This window comes from Mycteria americana, chromosome 9 (genome assembly GCF_035582795.1).
Source record: "Mycteria americana isolate JAX WOST 10 ecotype Jacksonville Zoo and Gardens chromosome 9, USCA_MyAme_1.0, whole genome shotgun sequence".
In the NCBI taxonomy this organism is placed as follows: Eukaryota; Metazoa; Chordata; class Aves; order Ciconiiformes; family Ciconiidae; genus Mycteria; species Mycteria americana.
In genome coordinates, this window is record NC_134373.1 from 16,438,530 (window position 1) to 16,455,203 (window position 16,674).

The window sequence follows — 16,674 nt, forward strand, 5'->3', positions numbered from 1 at the left end:
TGTCTGACACATACAGATTACTGTTTCTTAAGTTTACCATCTTAGTTGCCCATAGCTTTGAAATTAAAGTAGGAAAAATAATTACATTTCTAGACTTCTGGCAAAGAGCTACAGATCAATAAGAAATAAATGGCATTAAAACAAGCAGAATAAAATATTTTGGGTTCTAGTCACATGTAGTCTTTTGCTTTGAGACTACACGTGAGACTTTGTGAGACTACATGTGCTTTGAGACTGCTTTGAGATAGTATTACGTATCAAATTACTTAACTACAGCTATGGATCTTGAGGTTAGGGAAACTCAGGGTTTGTGAGTGATAAAGTATTACATGCTTTTTGGTCTGCTTTCACATGAACATATGCGTGGGAGATGAAATAAAAATAGTTTGCATCACATAGAAAGAGCAGTGGTCATTGGTTGTGATGGGCAAACAATAGCAACAGTAATTGGAAAATAAATTGAAAAACAAATAATTCAGGAGTCTTCTGCTTGAGTTTCATCCAGTGTTGGCAAATTAAATAAGCTATCTCTAGGGCATCATTTAAATAGATTTTTACCATTCTAATTACTGCTGAAAGGACTAGTCTGAAGTAAGAAATATGATGAAGATTATCTATAGAGGACTTCTTAAAATTGCAATAATGCTTTCAAGCAAAAGACTTCCTTATTCTAATAAAAATGCACCTCTTCAGTGCATTCTGTGTATCAGGTCCAGATATATCCTACAATTGACTAATATTACTCCAGTACGCTCTAATACTGTAATGTGCAAAAAGTTACATGCTGGTGAATTTTATACATGTGATTTTTCCACTGAACGATACAGGAGTAATCTTAGTGGGACTCAGGCTTCAGGCCTCAGTTAATCTATGGTATCTTTCTGAAATGCCTTTTCTTGAAGAATTTGTGTGAATACTTATTTAACATGTAGACATGATTTCTGGATATTATAAGGAAAAAATCGTGGGTTCTTGCTGTGTTGAATGAAGAAATGATCAAAAAAGGCTCTTTAGAAGATGAAAAACAATGCAATTAAAGTGAAGTTCTGTTACCATTTTATATTTATATTTTCTTTCCCTGTCTTTTTTTTTTTTTTAACAGCTCAAAATTCCTTGTAGCCAAAGTAATTATACTGCAGGAATTTCAGCTCCCCCAAATAGTACTTTTTACAGTGCCATGCTTGAATGGAAGTCCCATGAACAACAATGTGCCTTGGACTAGGCCCAGAAAAATTTACTTTTAAGATGCATACTAGTTTCAGAACCGATAAAACTGCTAGATGAAAGGTTGGGGAGTTCAATGGAGAAACATGTTTGATATAGCTCTCACTGAGAGTTTGGAGATTTTTTTTTTCTTTCTTGAAACTCTCAGAAGTTATCAGGATTCTTACGCTGAGCTACAGATAATCCCTCTGAATAACAGAAGTATAGCAGTCCTATGCACATAATGTGAAACAGAAAGAAAAGGGAGATGTCTTTGTGACTTTCAGCTTTCTGTATAGACAGTGAGTGAACACACTTCAAAAAGCAGCAAATTATTTTGAAATGCTGAAACCCAGAGCAGGAAAACTGCGTGAAGAAAAATGTGAATCTTGGCAGGCAAGAATAAGTAAGATCATGACTACATGAAAGTCTTTAAAAATATGACAACACTCTGAACACTGTATATTGTTGAAGAAAGATCTTCAGATCCTTCAAGATCTTGGCAAAAACTAATCTGTGATCTGATAAAGATAATTGTTTTCCTGATGAAGATGTATTTCTCTCTACTTCTCAAAGGAGCAGAAATGAAGAGTGGGGCAAGGTGAAACTGAATTGACACAAAATAACTGGTGATGGCTGTCGGATAATTTTTCCTTTAGATAATTACTCCCTGGCTGTGTCAAGGAATAGTTTTATATAGTGTGGGGATCAGTTTCTGGGTCCTTTCAGGCTAACCAAACTTGACACTGTCACTCTGTTGTATAAGCAATATGCCTGAGCTCTAGGAATAGATGTTACCCATTTCAGTAAAATCCACTAAACTGCTAAATTTTCCTTTGTGAAAACACATATTACTGGAATGTTTGTTATCCCTGTTTGTTATATAGCATTATTTCATGGAAATTTTATGAATTTAATAATAATTTGGGCATAACGTAATATGAACTTTCTTGGCCATATACAGCCTAAGACACATCTCAGTGTTACTTATCTTGCCTTTTCCACAACTTTACAGTGTCCCTCAAACTTAATTCGATAATGCGATGTTATGCACTTAACTGTGTAAATCTACCACTCTTCTGCTCTCCCTCCAACCAATAATGGAATTGCAAAAGGTGCCCAACCTTCCTGATCCTCCTTGTCACATATCGGTAACTTCACCTAGCACATACTGAGTGCTTTTCAAGAGTTAAGCCGCAAGGGAGCTCCAGTGCTGGGTCACAGGGAAGAAACAACTGCAGCAGGCAGGTCCTTTGCTTCGTGGCAGGAAGGGGGCACACGGTTCCAGGGTACTGTGCAGCCAGAGTGTAGAGTTACACACATGGTGATGGCTTGCTGCTGGTTTACTGCTCCTCTGGCCGGGTTCCATGTTTCCCGTCAAGCCCTGTGCCAGCACAGCTTTGTTATGGGCCCTTTGACGTGCCCGGGAAATGGCATCTCACCTGAACCACTCATGACTTCAGTTCACTGAGAACCACGGTCAGCCGCCTCTGCTTTATAGCTTTCTTTGCAGCCTGTGTTCGCTGTGGTTGAATTCTTCGTGATTTATGTCAGCGTGATGTCAGAGCAAGATTTTCAGTTTGGATCTCTGTTGAAATCTTATCTTGCAAACAGTAACAGTTTGCTACTGTCACTATCTGAACTCGGTCATTTTTGTTTTCCTCACTCATGTAGCGTCAGTTTGTTTTATGTAGTTATGGTCCTACCAGCTGCAAACACCATATTCTGCTTCAGCCAACTCTAGGTTATTAGGTTATGAATGCTAAAAATTATGAGCAGTGCTTTAATTTGCATAGTTATATCCACACATCATCCAGAGTGAATAAAAGCCAGATTGTAAAATAATTACAATCTCTTGAAGTAGAGCCAGCCTCACAGACCAGATCCATCCGTCTTCATTAATTTGTATACAGTTCTTTTACCAGAACAAACTTTCTGAAGGTACTCGCATGGGAATGCTGAAACAGCTGCACAACTTTTATTTTGAAGAAAAAAAAGTTGAGCCTCGGAACAGTGTGTTTTAAAGAGAGAGAGAGAGAGTGACTCTGCATTTAAGACTTTGACCAGCATGTGTAAGAAGTGCTCTCATGGCTGGAACAATCTAACAAATTTTTACCTGGGTAGCACTTGGCAAAGCTCCCCTTTTTTCTTGCACAGTTGAAAGGGATCCAGTACAATTCCGTGCTTCGATCAGCTTGACTCCAGTTTTGCACAGCCTGCCCGGTTTGGTAGCGTACGGCCGTGCCTGGCTTCTGTGGCCTCTATGGCCCTTTTCTGCTCCACTGTCAGAAAGAGGGAGGGAGGCTTCCCCCAGCTCCAAAATATCATTCTGTGTGCTCTCCGCAGCACAGTAGCTAAGAACAAGTTTCCCGATTCCTCCCTGGTCTTTTTGGAGTTATTTGCTGGAAGAAGTCTTTTTCCCCACTTTAAATGGATGATTGTGTTACAATCAAGAAAAAGCATCTCCAAAGACCAATCTTTAGGTAAGTGATGCTTATTACTTTGAACTGAATATGTTCTGAACTTTACTCTCTACATCCTATTTGTAACTTAAAGTTCATATGCAAACACACAAAAAATTGTTCAAGAGAGAGTTTAATATTGCGTAGCCTAGTAACATATTAGATGATTTTGGTGCTCAGAATATTTTTTTTCACCTGTACTGCGACTTTATAGAAGTTCTTTTACTTCTCGTCTCTGTCATCTGCGTTCTCTAAAGTTTTGTGTGGGATTGTCTTTATTATGAAAGAGAAGCAGCATAGCTCTTGAAAACTTTTTTCGTGTGTTTTGTTTTCCTACAGTGCTGCAGTCCCTCAGCGTATTCTGGAATTATAAAACTATTTAAAAGTGGAACATGGTTCTTGGTTGGTTTAGCTGATTATGTCTGGATGGCAGAATTTTAATACTTGAAATGAAACACCTTTCAGAGTAAAGTAGCTTGCTTGCTGGGACATGCAGACAAGTGCTTAAAGTATAACTAATCCATAAGACTCTTCTGATAGGAAGGGTTCAAGTTTAAAGAGTAACAAGTTGGAGTTTTTGTGAGGTTGTTCTTCAGTGCTTCCTACATATGTTAGTTTGATCTATGAAACATCTTTCTGATTATTTTATATTTTAAAGTAAATTATAAAATTCTTTTTACAGATCAGGATCAGATCTAGTTTACTTGTGCTTTTTACCACAGGAGACCCCTTTCTTTCCTTTGGCCAATCCTAGCTTCAGACAAAGTGACCTTGAGTGGGAAATAATATTTCTCAAACTACTGTGAATAAGGGTGAAGTGGCTGTAAGATTAAATAAACCTGCAATAGTTCACACTTCTCTTTATGGCTGGTGACATCTTTAACAAAACTCCGCTCTTCCTGGGTGACATCAGTAGGATATTGTAACCACAGTATTGATATGACAAATAAATATAAGATTATAGATTGTCCCAGAGCAAATACAGGATTGTTATTTATTGAATGGCCACTACTGATGTCGTATATTATGGGAGTACTGTAATGGTTGGTATTGCAGCTCCAGAGTAAGTTCAGACAGGTAGTCATGCCAGGATTACGTCCTACTGATGTTACATGTAGAGAAATGTTTCAGTAGTGTTACAGTTATGGTGCAGACAGAGAATCTGGACATTAAAAGGTTACTATGGGAGTGAAATGACTTAACAGCCTTAAATTTGAATGTCCTGTGTGGATTTGCTATGCAAGTTATATCGTAACTTAAATTAAACATTTTGCACTTTGCTTTAATAAAGTGGAGTTAAGAGGTTATTTCACAGAAAGTTTATGACTGACAATTGAGAGACATTTGATATTTTCCTCAAGAAATATCCTTTTATTTACGCTAATAGTTTAATTAAATATATTTCTGTTTAAACATCAATAATTATTTTTAAGGATCTATGATAATTATCCCATAAACTGTAACTTTAAAAAAAATATTTTAAACGCACATTCTTCACAGTCTTTTGGGGCCGTTAGAATTGCAGGTGAATAAGTGCATATTTCCTGATGTGTTCAGGAACCTACTATAGAAATCTGCTGTAGCTAGTGTAGTGCTGGATAGTTTGCAAGAGCTTTCTTAATGATGTTTCCCTAAATTGTCTTGTGGGAGTGAACTTAACTCAATGAAGTACAAGAAGTTTCAACATTTCTTACTGAAATCCACTCCTGCAAATCAGTTCTAAATACAGAACGGCAACTAACTACTGTTGGCATGCTTAATCCAGAGCAAGAAAACCCCTAATATGGAAAGCCCCCTAAGAGCCCATGGCTCTGCAGTGACTCTTCTGGCAAAAGATCTCTGTAATACTACAGTAAATGCTTAAGAAACGTTTCCAAGGTCGAGACCAGCATAATATTTTAGGCAGCTCAAACAGAAAGACGATCTCCGTATGCCATAAAGATCGTATCATGTACAGTAAATATAGATGCTATCATAGTACGTTAAAGAGCTGGTTTTTTTAATGTGTGTTCATTTTCCTTATGACTTTGGAAAATATTTGTCCAGTGAAAAAGTGTTCTTATACAAGAGTTGTGAAGATTTGGCCTCAGTCCTTTTAATCCTGTAATTTTCTCCCCATGTAGGTGAAATGGTTTTACTGGGCACAGACCTTACATTGAGGTAACTGAATCAGCAGTCTAGTCAATTTCTCCCTCAAAAAGAAAAGAAAAGAAAAGATCAAATTACCCAAATCTTATATATATTTATATTTACCCATGTTTCACCTACAGCCAACACTAATTATAGTTACTCTTAAAAATCAGTTCTTTCTTGGGAGCTAACTCAGAACTTAATAAGTACATATGAATATCTTCCTACTTAGCAAAGTTAATTTACAGTGGATCTGTACTTTTGCTTGAGTTGCCTTCCCAGTAATGTAAAAAATAGAGTAAGTATCTATTCTAAATTATCCCTTCAATATCACCAGTCTTCTACATAAGAATAGGATAGGTACTATGTTTCAAGATGGGAAACTCAATAATAAAAAGACATTTCTGACTAATTTTTAAATTTTTTGTAGGTCTTGAGTTAATGAAGAAGTAAACATATTAAAATACTGGGAACGAAGTGTAACTTTTGGTATTTCCTACCCCGTAGTGCTTGAAAATAACTAAAAAATTCATTCAGAAATATAACTGTGTGAAAAAGCCAAGCTTATGAATCACGTTGAACTGATTACTAAAGCACATCAATTTGGGTAAACTTTTGTAATTGCATCAGAAACCGACTGCCAAATACTTAGTTTCCTGTATTCCTTAAAATCAAAAGAACAGTCTGCTATATGCAAAGATATATTTCAACAGAACTTGTAGCTTGGATATTCACTGGCTATTTTAGTGCTAACATAAATTATTGAGGACATTCCATATTTTTATTAGGAACAGCATCTTGAGCATGTTTACTATAACTGGAGATGGTGAAATTAATTCAAACAATAAACAAATGAGCTTTCTCAAAGAAAGCAGTGGGAGCTTCATAGCTCTGACATTTAAAATTGGACTGAATAAAGTCATATAAAATATGCTTTAGGGAACAAATCCTCCCTGCCAACTGCATAGATTAGATGACATAATAGGTGTTTTAGTTCTCAGATTTCTGTGATTTCTATTAACATAAGAATCTACACAGTCGTTAGTCAAAGCTTATACTGAAGCTAACATTTTTCTGCACTCTGCTTCAGTCTTCAGCGGGGGTGGGTTGTATGACTTTGGTCTTCCTGGTCTTGACTGTGAATGGAAGCAAAAAGATTAGAGTATGACAAGAGAAGTTGTTCTGCTGGCATCTCTGCCTTGGCAGGATCCAAGAAAGCCACGAATTATTTCAAGAAACCCATGGGCTTTTGAGATTTCCAGATCAATGGCAGTTGGGTAATAACAAAGAATTTGTCGTTGCTGTGTAACATCTTTGATTTAAGGCTCTTAATGTGTTTTAAAAATATTCATGTGTTAGCTGCAAAATATCTCTCTTTTCTGTTCTGCACATTTGCTGTGGTCTCATGCAATTTTGGATCAAGGGTTTTCCCTTAGAGCAGTAGGGACAGGAAAATAGGGCTCATGGTGCTGAAAGCAAGAGAAAGAACAAGGGTGAAAAACACTTGTTTTCCAGCTCTTCAGGGAGGTCTATTATTATCTTGTCTATGGTGTCTGCATATGAGAGAAGCTCCTTGTACTGTTGCTGTTGTTCCAGCATCTTTGTTTATTATATATATGAATGTTGTGTATTAACTGCAATTAACTAGACTGGATCTCTCTGTAACTTTGAATTCTCCTTTACTAAAAAAATGACCTAGTCCAGTCCTTTGGCTTCTAGTCCCTTAAAATATATATGGCTAATTCATTATTTTATTCTATCTAAAATCAGCTCCAAAAATTGGATGCTGATCCTCACTGTAATCCACTGGCAGAAACTATTCCAACATGATTTTTACACCACTACAGGGCACATAAGTGATTATATACTGTATAGACTATACAGTATACAAAGACCTGGTTTCCAGGAAATGTTCATGCTGATATAATTTGTGGAATAAGAATAATCCATATCAATAACTTCTGGGTTTTTTTCACTTACATGCAGTGTAATAAAATATAGAAACAGCATGTTCTGTGACTTCTAGATATTGTAAGTTTTTGGCAGAGACTCTTTTCCTCTTGAAAAAATATACTAACAAGTATTTTCTAGCAAAAAATAACCATCAGTGTAATGCCTTTACATGGCTTCTCTTTTCTTTCTTTTCTTTCTTTTTTTTTTCTTTCCTGGGTGCTCAAAATATTCAGGAGTTTTACCAAGTGCAAGCAAATACATCCTCATACTATGCTAATGCATTAGTTTTTTTCCTATTTGTGAGTTCTAGCTTACTCTCTTCATCCTGTGGCTTCAATAGTATGTACTGAACAGGTATATTTGTGTTTTGCATGGATATAACTGGTGTTTGCACCTTTTCCATTAGTGTCTGTAGAAAAGATACCAAATCAGAACAACATATGAAGAGGAAGCAACTTACTCAGTAAACAAAAAAATTATGTACCTGTGGGCAGCCTAGAAAGTAGTAGGTTTTGGCTGCTTAGAAGCTCATAAAAAAAAAAAAGATGTTTTCTTCCTTTATTTGTAGTGGCCTTCAGATGGGTCCAAATCATTATTATCTTTATACTGTGTGTAGGGAATAAGCAGATGTGTGGGAAAATTTGCCAGGTTTATGTTGAATTGTGCACTGCAATTACGATGAATGTACATTATATATCATTACTGCTAGTGATAGCTTAATTGTAAATTAATGTGGCATATTAACTTAATGAGTGATAACTTATTCCTGTGGTGTAGGAGGAAGGTGGGCGGGGAAAAGAAGATGCAGTCATCCTTTGCTTCTTGCTCTAAGGAAAGGCTGGAATGTAGAAACACAGCTCCACAAGAAGACCCTGAAACCACAGTCTGTTTCTTGGTTGCCCTTTGCCCTAATGGTAAAGTTTGCTGCAACTTCTGCAAAGCTTCATATAGTTCATAGCCATGGCCATCCTGTCAGTGATGTTGCTAAAGGCATTTTCTGCCTACCTGCTTGCTTCTACCTGTTCCTGTGTGGCTTTAATGGCTACACTGATGGGTAAATACCCAAAGATATTTCGTTGTGTGGTGGTTTAAACCATAGATAGTTTTTTAAAATGGCAGTACCTCAGAAGAGATAACTTATAAATCGGAATGAGAAAGAGGTTGGTGTAAAAAAGTAATAATAAAAAAATTGGGCTTTGGGAGGAGGATCGAGAGGACAGAAGCATCTGTTCCTAGCATGATAAGAAGCTATGAAAAAAGAATTTGATTGAAGCAATAAGTTAAGACATTTTTGAGGAGTATCCAGAACATTATGAAAAGTGTAAAAAGTTCTTAGAAATTCAGGATAATAAATTACACTGTTTTTGAGAACTATGGCACTTCCAGAAGATGGTGGAAAGGAAGATAAAATGTAAAGTAGTACATAAAAAATTTGGACAGTATTTTGTAAATTAAGAAAGCCGGAGAGACAGAACAGTAGATTAAGTAGAGGGAAGGGAAAGCATGGAGAATCCAATTTTCAGACATATGATACACACTTATTCAGTAAGTAGATTGAAAGGAGGCAGAACCAAGTACGTTAGAAATGCAAAAGAAAAGGAGCAAATGTCTTACATTTGCTTTTGCAGCTTAAAGCTGTTCAGATACATCTGAACAGCTGTCCAAATGTTAGTATTCAACCCCTTAATCATACTAGAAGAAGATGAATAAATACATTTTAGAAATTTCAGCAAGAAAAAAAACATTGAAATTAAATGAATTGGTAATATGTTATAGCATAGCATGCTCTATAATATAGGTAGCTTGGCCATAACCAGATTGAGATAGGAAATGAGAAGAATGTTTATAGCCATCCCAGTAAGAGTAGTCTAGATTGCTATTGAAGTGATGGGGGAAATCCTGACTGGTTTTAAGAACGGACTTGTGAAAAGGACCATTTGTTCTGGTACTTTCAACAGCTGAAAACAAAACCTTTGATGGATAGGAACTATCTCATTTTTTATATTTTAGTCTACTAAACTTTCTAACTTAGGACAGTTCATTAATGAGGGCATGCTTATTTATTTAAGTGAAAAGCATTTTCTTTTACGTTGTTGTACATCCAGTTTTGTTATTCCCTGGGTTACACTCTCTAGGGAACATACCATATAAAAACCAATATTGCCTACGTATCTCAAGCTTTTTCTTACAACTTTCCCTTTACTTTGTTCCTACTTAATCAAGAACTGATTTAACACTAATTTTGATTGTAGACTTCTGAAGAGGAAATGTTAAGTGAGAATCGATGTGCATTCAGCGATCAACATTTTCATTTCTAAGGATTACTTTTAGTTGGAATTAAAGTGTCATTTGCACAGTTTGGAAGGACATTCTCAGGAAAGTCAGGTTATGCCTCAGTCAGGATGAAAAGGAGGCAATTTTTCAGATAGTAGCAGAAGAACAGCAGCAGCAGCAGATCAGGCATAGTTAGTTGCTTTTCAGTGGAGTTAAGAAGTGAAGAATGGAACTTCTCCCATTATCCCTAAAGAAATAGGAGTGATGAGCAGTGACTGTACAGCTGTCACCTGGCTTTGTGGCAGTACTCCTTCAAGAGGAGAAAGCAATGAAGAAGATACAAGAGAAAGTTCAAAGGAAGACAGTGAATATTTTTTGCACATCCTAGAAAACAGGGAGGACAATTGACAGCAAAGAATTTTAATTCTCTTGAGATCTGAAGCTGAATTAATTTTTTCCCTGGTGGGAAAATTCTTTTTCTCCTATTTTTCTCTGAAAAATCAGGAGTGAAAATATAATTCTTTCTGGGGTGGAAGTAACTTATTCTGGAGGCAGATTGAAGTAGTAAATTGTATGTGCAAGTATTTGGGGTCCTGGCATTGTGAAACATTGTATTGGAAATATGTTTTGTCAGACCTAATAGCCATAAAAAACCCCTGTTATGCTGTGTTCTTCACTTTTTGGGGACAAGACCAATGACTGAAGAAGAAATACTGTAAATGGATATGGTGAAAAGAAAAGCACTGGCCCACCACACAGATTAGCAGTGATTTATATTTTCAAACTGGTAGGAAAAGGAGCTGTAGCAAAAGGTAAGAGTGACTCTTATTTCACAGACCTTGTAGCCTTCAGTTTGGTGGGAGAGATTTATTTTTACTCCTCCCTTGCGTTATCCTTTTCTGGAAAGTCATAGGTTTAAATCACCTGGTAAGAATACTAAGCATTAGTTCCTGCAGTTGCCACAGAGTACATGGCACCTGTCTTGTCTCAGGTTAACATACTTGGTATCTGTGTAAGAAAGCCCATGATGAAAACTGTAGCTTGTCCAGTGCAGTGGCTCTATCAAGAAAACTTATGGAGTTAGCAAAGGAAATATGCCCCGTCTTGCATGTTTAAGTAATGGGCAGGTTTTACATGTTGTAAACACAGAGTTTTTAATTTGTCTCTGTGGTGGTGAGAAGGATGCGTTGGAGCATGGCTTAGCACCCGGCTGGGGTCAGGGACCGGGATGAAGGTAGGTCTCTTGCCTCCGTATCTGGGGGTGGAAATTAGTGGAGGAGGGAGGGGAGGCAGACTCCTGCTAGAAGCAGCAGCAGCAAAGAGGGGAAGTGAACTTCCTTTATACAGCTTTTAAACAGCTGTTTCTATCAAACCAGGCTGAATATCTTCCAGCATAATCCTGGCTAGACCACAGGGATCTCGTGACCTTCAGTTTAAAAACCAGACTAGGATGACTAGGGGAAGAAGACTGGCCTGGCTGAACAGAGGACTTTGGCTGGAACTCAGCAAAAAAAAAGGAGAGTTTATGACTTTTGGAAGAAGGGGCAGGCAGCTCAGGAGGACTACAAGGATGTCGTGTGGTTATGCAGGGAGAAAATTAGAAGGGCCAAAGCCCAACTAGAACTTAATCTGCCTACTGCTGTAAAAAACAATAAAAAAATGTTTCTATAAATACATTAGCAACAAAAGGAGGGCTAAGGAGAATCTCCATCCTTTATTGGACGCAAGGGGAAACAGTGAGAAAGGATGAGGAAAAGGCTGAGGTACTTTAATGCCTTCTTTGCCTCAGACTTTAGTAGTAAGACCAGTCGTTCTCTGGGTACCCAGAGCTGGAAGACAGGGACGGGGAGCAGAATGAGGCCCCTATAATCCAAGGGGAAATGGTTAGCGACCTGCTACACCACTTAGATACACACAAGTCTATGGGGCCGGATGGGATCCACCCAAGCGTACTGAGGGAGCTGGCAGAAGTGCTCACCAAGCTGCTTTCAATCCTTTACCAGCAGTCCTGGCTAACTGGGGAGGTCCCAGTTGACTGGAGGTTAGCAAATATGACACCCATCTACAAGAATGGCCAGAAGGAGGATCTGGTGGGCTACAGGCCTGTCAGCCTGACCTCGGTACCGGGGAAGGTTATGGAGCAGGTGATCTTGAGTGCCGTCACGTGGCATGTACAGGACAACCAGTACAGTCAGCATGGGTTTATGAAAGGTAGGTCCTGCTTGACCAACCTGATCTCCTTCTATGACAAGGTGACCTGCTTAGTGGATGAAGGAAAGGCTGTGGATGTTGTCTACGTAGACTTTAGTAAAACCTTTGACACTGTTTCCCACAGCATTCTCCTGGAGAAACTGGCTGCTCATGGCTTGGACGGGGGTACGCTTTGCTGGATAAAGAACTGGCTGGGCGGCTGTGCCCAAAGAGCTGTGGCAAATGGGGTTAAATCCAGTTGGTGGCTGGTCACAAGCGGTGTTCCCCAGGGCTCAGTACTGGGGCCAGTCCTGTTTAATATCTTTATCAATGATCTGGACGAGGGGATTGAGTGCACCCTCAGTAAGTTTGCAGATGACACCAAGTTGGGTGGGAGCGTTGATCTGCTTGAGGGTAGGAAGGCTCTACCGAGGGTTCTGGACAGGCTGGATTGATGGGCTGGGGCCAGTTGTATGAGGTTCAACAAGGCCAAGTGTCAGGTGCTGCACTTGGGTCACAGCAACCCCATGCAATGCTACAGGCTTGGGGAAGAGTGGCTGGAAAGCTGCCCAGAGGAAAAGGACCTGGGAGTGTTGGTTGACAGCTGGCTGAATATGAGCCAGCAGCATGCCCAGGTGGCCAAGAAGGCCAATAGCATCCTGGCTTATATCAGAAATAGTGTGGTCAGCAGGAGTAGGGAAGTGATCGTGCCCCTGTACTCGGCACTGGTGAGGCCGCACCTCGAATACTGTGTTCAGTTTTGGGCCCCCCACTACAAGAGAGACATTGAGGTGCTGGAGCGTGTCCAGAGAAGGGCAATGAAGCTGGTGAAGGGTCTGGAGCAGAAGTCTGATGAGGAGCAGCTGAGGGAACTGGGGTTGTTTAGCCTGGAGAAAAGGAAGCTGAGGGGAGACCTTATTGCTCTCTACAGATACCTGAAAGGAGGTTGTAGCGAGGTGGGGGTCGGTCTCTTCTTCCAAGTATCTAGCGATAGGACAAGAGGAAATGGCCTCAAGTTGCACCAAGGGAAGTTTAGATTGGATATTGGGAAAAATTTCTTCACTGAAAGGGTTGTCAAGCATTGGAACAGGCTGCCCAGGGAAGTGGTTGAGTCACCATCCCTGGAGGTATTTAAAAGATATGTAGATGTGGTGCTTAGGGACATGTATAGTGGTGGACTTGGCAGTGCTAGGTTAATGGTTGGACTTGATCATCTTAAATGTTTTTTCCAACCTAAATCATTCTATGATTCTATGACTTCCTGGGTTTCTAATTTGCCTGTGTGCACATAAATGCACTCAAAGCAAAAGAAATCCTGATTCATCCATGTAGCGGAACCATGTATGTTGGGGTTGGTCACAGTGTTGAGATGCTCATTAGCATTTGTTCATTAATCTGCTTGGAAATCATCTTCACTAAATAGGGGAATGGGAATAGGGTGTCTCAGGAAGACATAACATTTAAAATATTTTTCATTTTTTTCCTGTCATAAACTTAATATTTCAGTGTATTCAGTGTTTATAATATTTTGTCTTGCCCTTAAGGACCTATCGGATAATGTCATTAAAAATTGATTTCCAAACCAGGAGAGAACAATAAAGAACAATCCAAGCCAATATTCTGTTTATTACTGGATATTACAGGAATCTTGACTTCTGAAATGTTTAATTTTCCATTAAACAAGCTTACACTTGCAAGCATTCATTTTAATTCTTCAAAATTTCTCCTTTTATGTACATAAAAAGGCAGATAATAGAAAAAAATGACAGAAACTGTCTACCCACCTAAGAATGATAACTATATTGATTTACTTTTTAAATGAATCTGAAAGTAAAAATAGGATTTGGCAAGGCATTAAAAAGAGTTTATGTTTTAAATATTTCTAACTTTTTGACATGACTATGATGCCTATGAGACAATAATGACAAAGTCATGAAGAAAATTAGCAAAGCCAAAAGAGGGACTGGGGAACAGTTTACATAAAGTTTTGGAACTGTTATCCCAAAGTATTTTCTGAATTCTGCTCTCAAGAATGATTTTAAAGTTGTTTGAAAAATGTGAATTTTGATGACCTTCATAGACAACTGCATTGGCATAAACCTGTGGTTTTCTGAGCTCAGCTGCTAGTGTGCAAAAATGGACTTATTGGTATGTTCTCTGATAAGACCTTAGATTGCCATTGCAATACTACATTTAAAGTGATACCACTTGCTTTAATGTTCTTTTCTGGCAATCTGGTTGTGTTCAGAATTTGGAAACCTGAAATTCAGCAGGGAAGAGGGGACAATAAAAAGGACTTGAAAGCTTCATGCGTAATACGGGACCATCTAGAAATACTAACTTGACTAATACACGCAGTTCAGTTAAGTTAGCCTTAATTAATATCTTAATTCATATACATAAACTTGTACATAGCCTTAAATAAAACTCTGTGTCTTCATTTATATATTGTGATCTCAGTGTAAAATTAGCCTGCCCAATGTAAAACTAACCAGAAAAATCTAGATTTTCTTCTGGTATCAAGCATAACTAATTTTCAGCTTCCCTATGTGTCTCTGCAAGGCATTATGTCATGTTGTGGAGACATAACAAAATTTTTATTTTTAACAAGAAGCGTGCATGGCAGCGTAGAAAAAGAAATAGTTTCCATTACTTCATCTTTAAGTTTTGAAATTATTACTATAATACTAGGAGACGTAAGTCAGGAATGTTGGATGATTACAAAAAGAGCAAGCAAAGAAATTGCAAATCATGGAAATATGATTTATTGACCAAATATTTGTAAAAATTACATCCATCATAAACTACTATAATAGGTGCTTTCTGAGCATCGATATTTATAGATCATTGTACTATTATGAAAAAGCCTGCCCTCAATTTATTAATCTTGAAGATTATGCTTTACCATAATAAGAATAAATCCAACATTACTACTTTTTGTACTATGTTACCATTTAGTAGGCTCAGTCCAGATTGAGAGCCTTTTATGCTAAGTGGTGTGCTGATAGAGACTGTCAGTGCATTTTGATGATAGATTCACAAAAAGTTAAAAATATTAGAAATCTTATCAAAAGGAGAGGATAACTCATGGGGATGGCTGTGGATGGATGTTCAGTGAGTTAAAGAGAGAGAACGCCAGGCATGTCATTGATGCTGGAGGTGGAGATCAGTTCATAGTAAGAGCGGAGGAGGAGTCAAGCCTTGCTGTTTTTAAATGGAGAAGATCACTGCATACTGGTAGTGGGAGGGGAAGAGACCTGGGTTTTGGGAAAGGTTGAAGAAAGAGCTGATGGTTGTGAGTGGGAAAGGACATGGGAAAGCAGACAAGTAGGAGGATCAGGCATAGTGTAAGCAAGTGAGGCTATGTTTACATTGTAAATTAAGTCTGAAAAATCTCGTTCCCTTACCTGCACACGTGTTGGAGACAGGATTTCTCCAGCACTGTGTGTGGCCATTGCATTCCGGGAGCCACTGAGGTGCTCCACAAGCTTGTGCCAACGCAGGTCTTGCGATGACTGCACGGTGACTTCTGGCAGTGTCAAACCAGGTTTTGAGTGTTGCTGTTTCCACTCCAAGGTGTCTCCCCGCTGCTCCAAATTTCTGTGCTTCCTCTATACTTTTTTCCAAGCCGACTCCTTTGTTTCAGAAGTCTCTTCGTAATTCCCTGGTTACTGTTTAATGTGGCTGATGGACATCTTCCTCTTTAAGGTAAACAGTTTTGAGAAAGCACTCTTTCAGGGAGTTTTATGTATCCCATTCACACACACTATTTACACTCATGCTCCTATTTTAAGGGCCCTTTAAGGGCCAGTGTTATCTGCCCCTTTTGCTGTAGATGGACCCTGCAGACACCCCCACAGATGCAGATGAAGAGTCAGGATTTTAAATATAGGATGTCAGCAGCAGAATTGAATTTGATGATGATTGGGGTGAATATGTAAATATATAAAACAATGAAAAATGCAGTGGCTTTAGTGGCAGAGGAACATTGAGAAGCTGGATAGGAATTTGTGGAATTGAGAAGGGAGGATGATGAGAAACTTTACAGAGCTGATATGAAGAAAAAAAAAAGAAAAAAGAGAAAAATGGATAAGAAAGAAGTTAAAGCAAAATTAAAAGAGGAAGAGAATGAGTAACAGAATATAATGAGTAATGTGGAAATGTAAAGATAAGCAGGTGGTGAGCTGACAAAGAAATTAATGAGAATATGGTCATTTGCAGTTTTACATGCTTACTCATCCCTTAATACACTAAAACATAGATTGTGTTAATTACTCCATGTTATCTGTAGGTAGACTACAGATAGTGACACTGGTGGAATATATTAAATATTTAATGTCGGCCTGATGGTCTGTTTGGGACACTGCTGGTGTGCTGTTTTGTACTATTCCCAGGCAAACTTTTCCAAGGTTAATGATGAATTCAAGAGACATTAGATCAGTTGTTGAGTCATTTTCCAACT

At 38.4% G+C, this 16,674-nt stretch overlaps 1 protein-coding gene across 7 annotated transcripts in view; it reads left to right on the forward strand.

The window, feature by feature from the left end:
• The window catches only part of PDE1A (phosphodiesterase 1A), a 236,041-nt gene that overhangs the window by 104,526 nt on the left and 114,841 nt on the right, over positions 1-16,674 (forward strand). Inside the window, exon 1 of one of the 7 annotated variants that reach the window (XM_075512644.1) lies at positions 3,282-3,686. The exons of the other annotated variants lie outside the window; for them this stretch is intronic. Within the exon in view, the coding sequence (XP_075368759.1) occupies positions 3,634-3,686 (53 nt within the window). The 5' untranslated portion in view covers positions 3,282-3,633. Of the gene's footprint in view, positions 1-3,281; positions 3,687-16,674 lie in introns of those variants that run through there. 7 annotated transcript variants of the gene reach the window in all.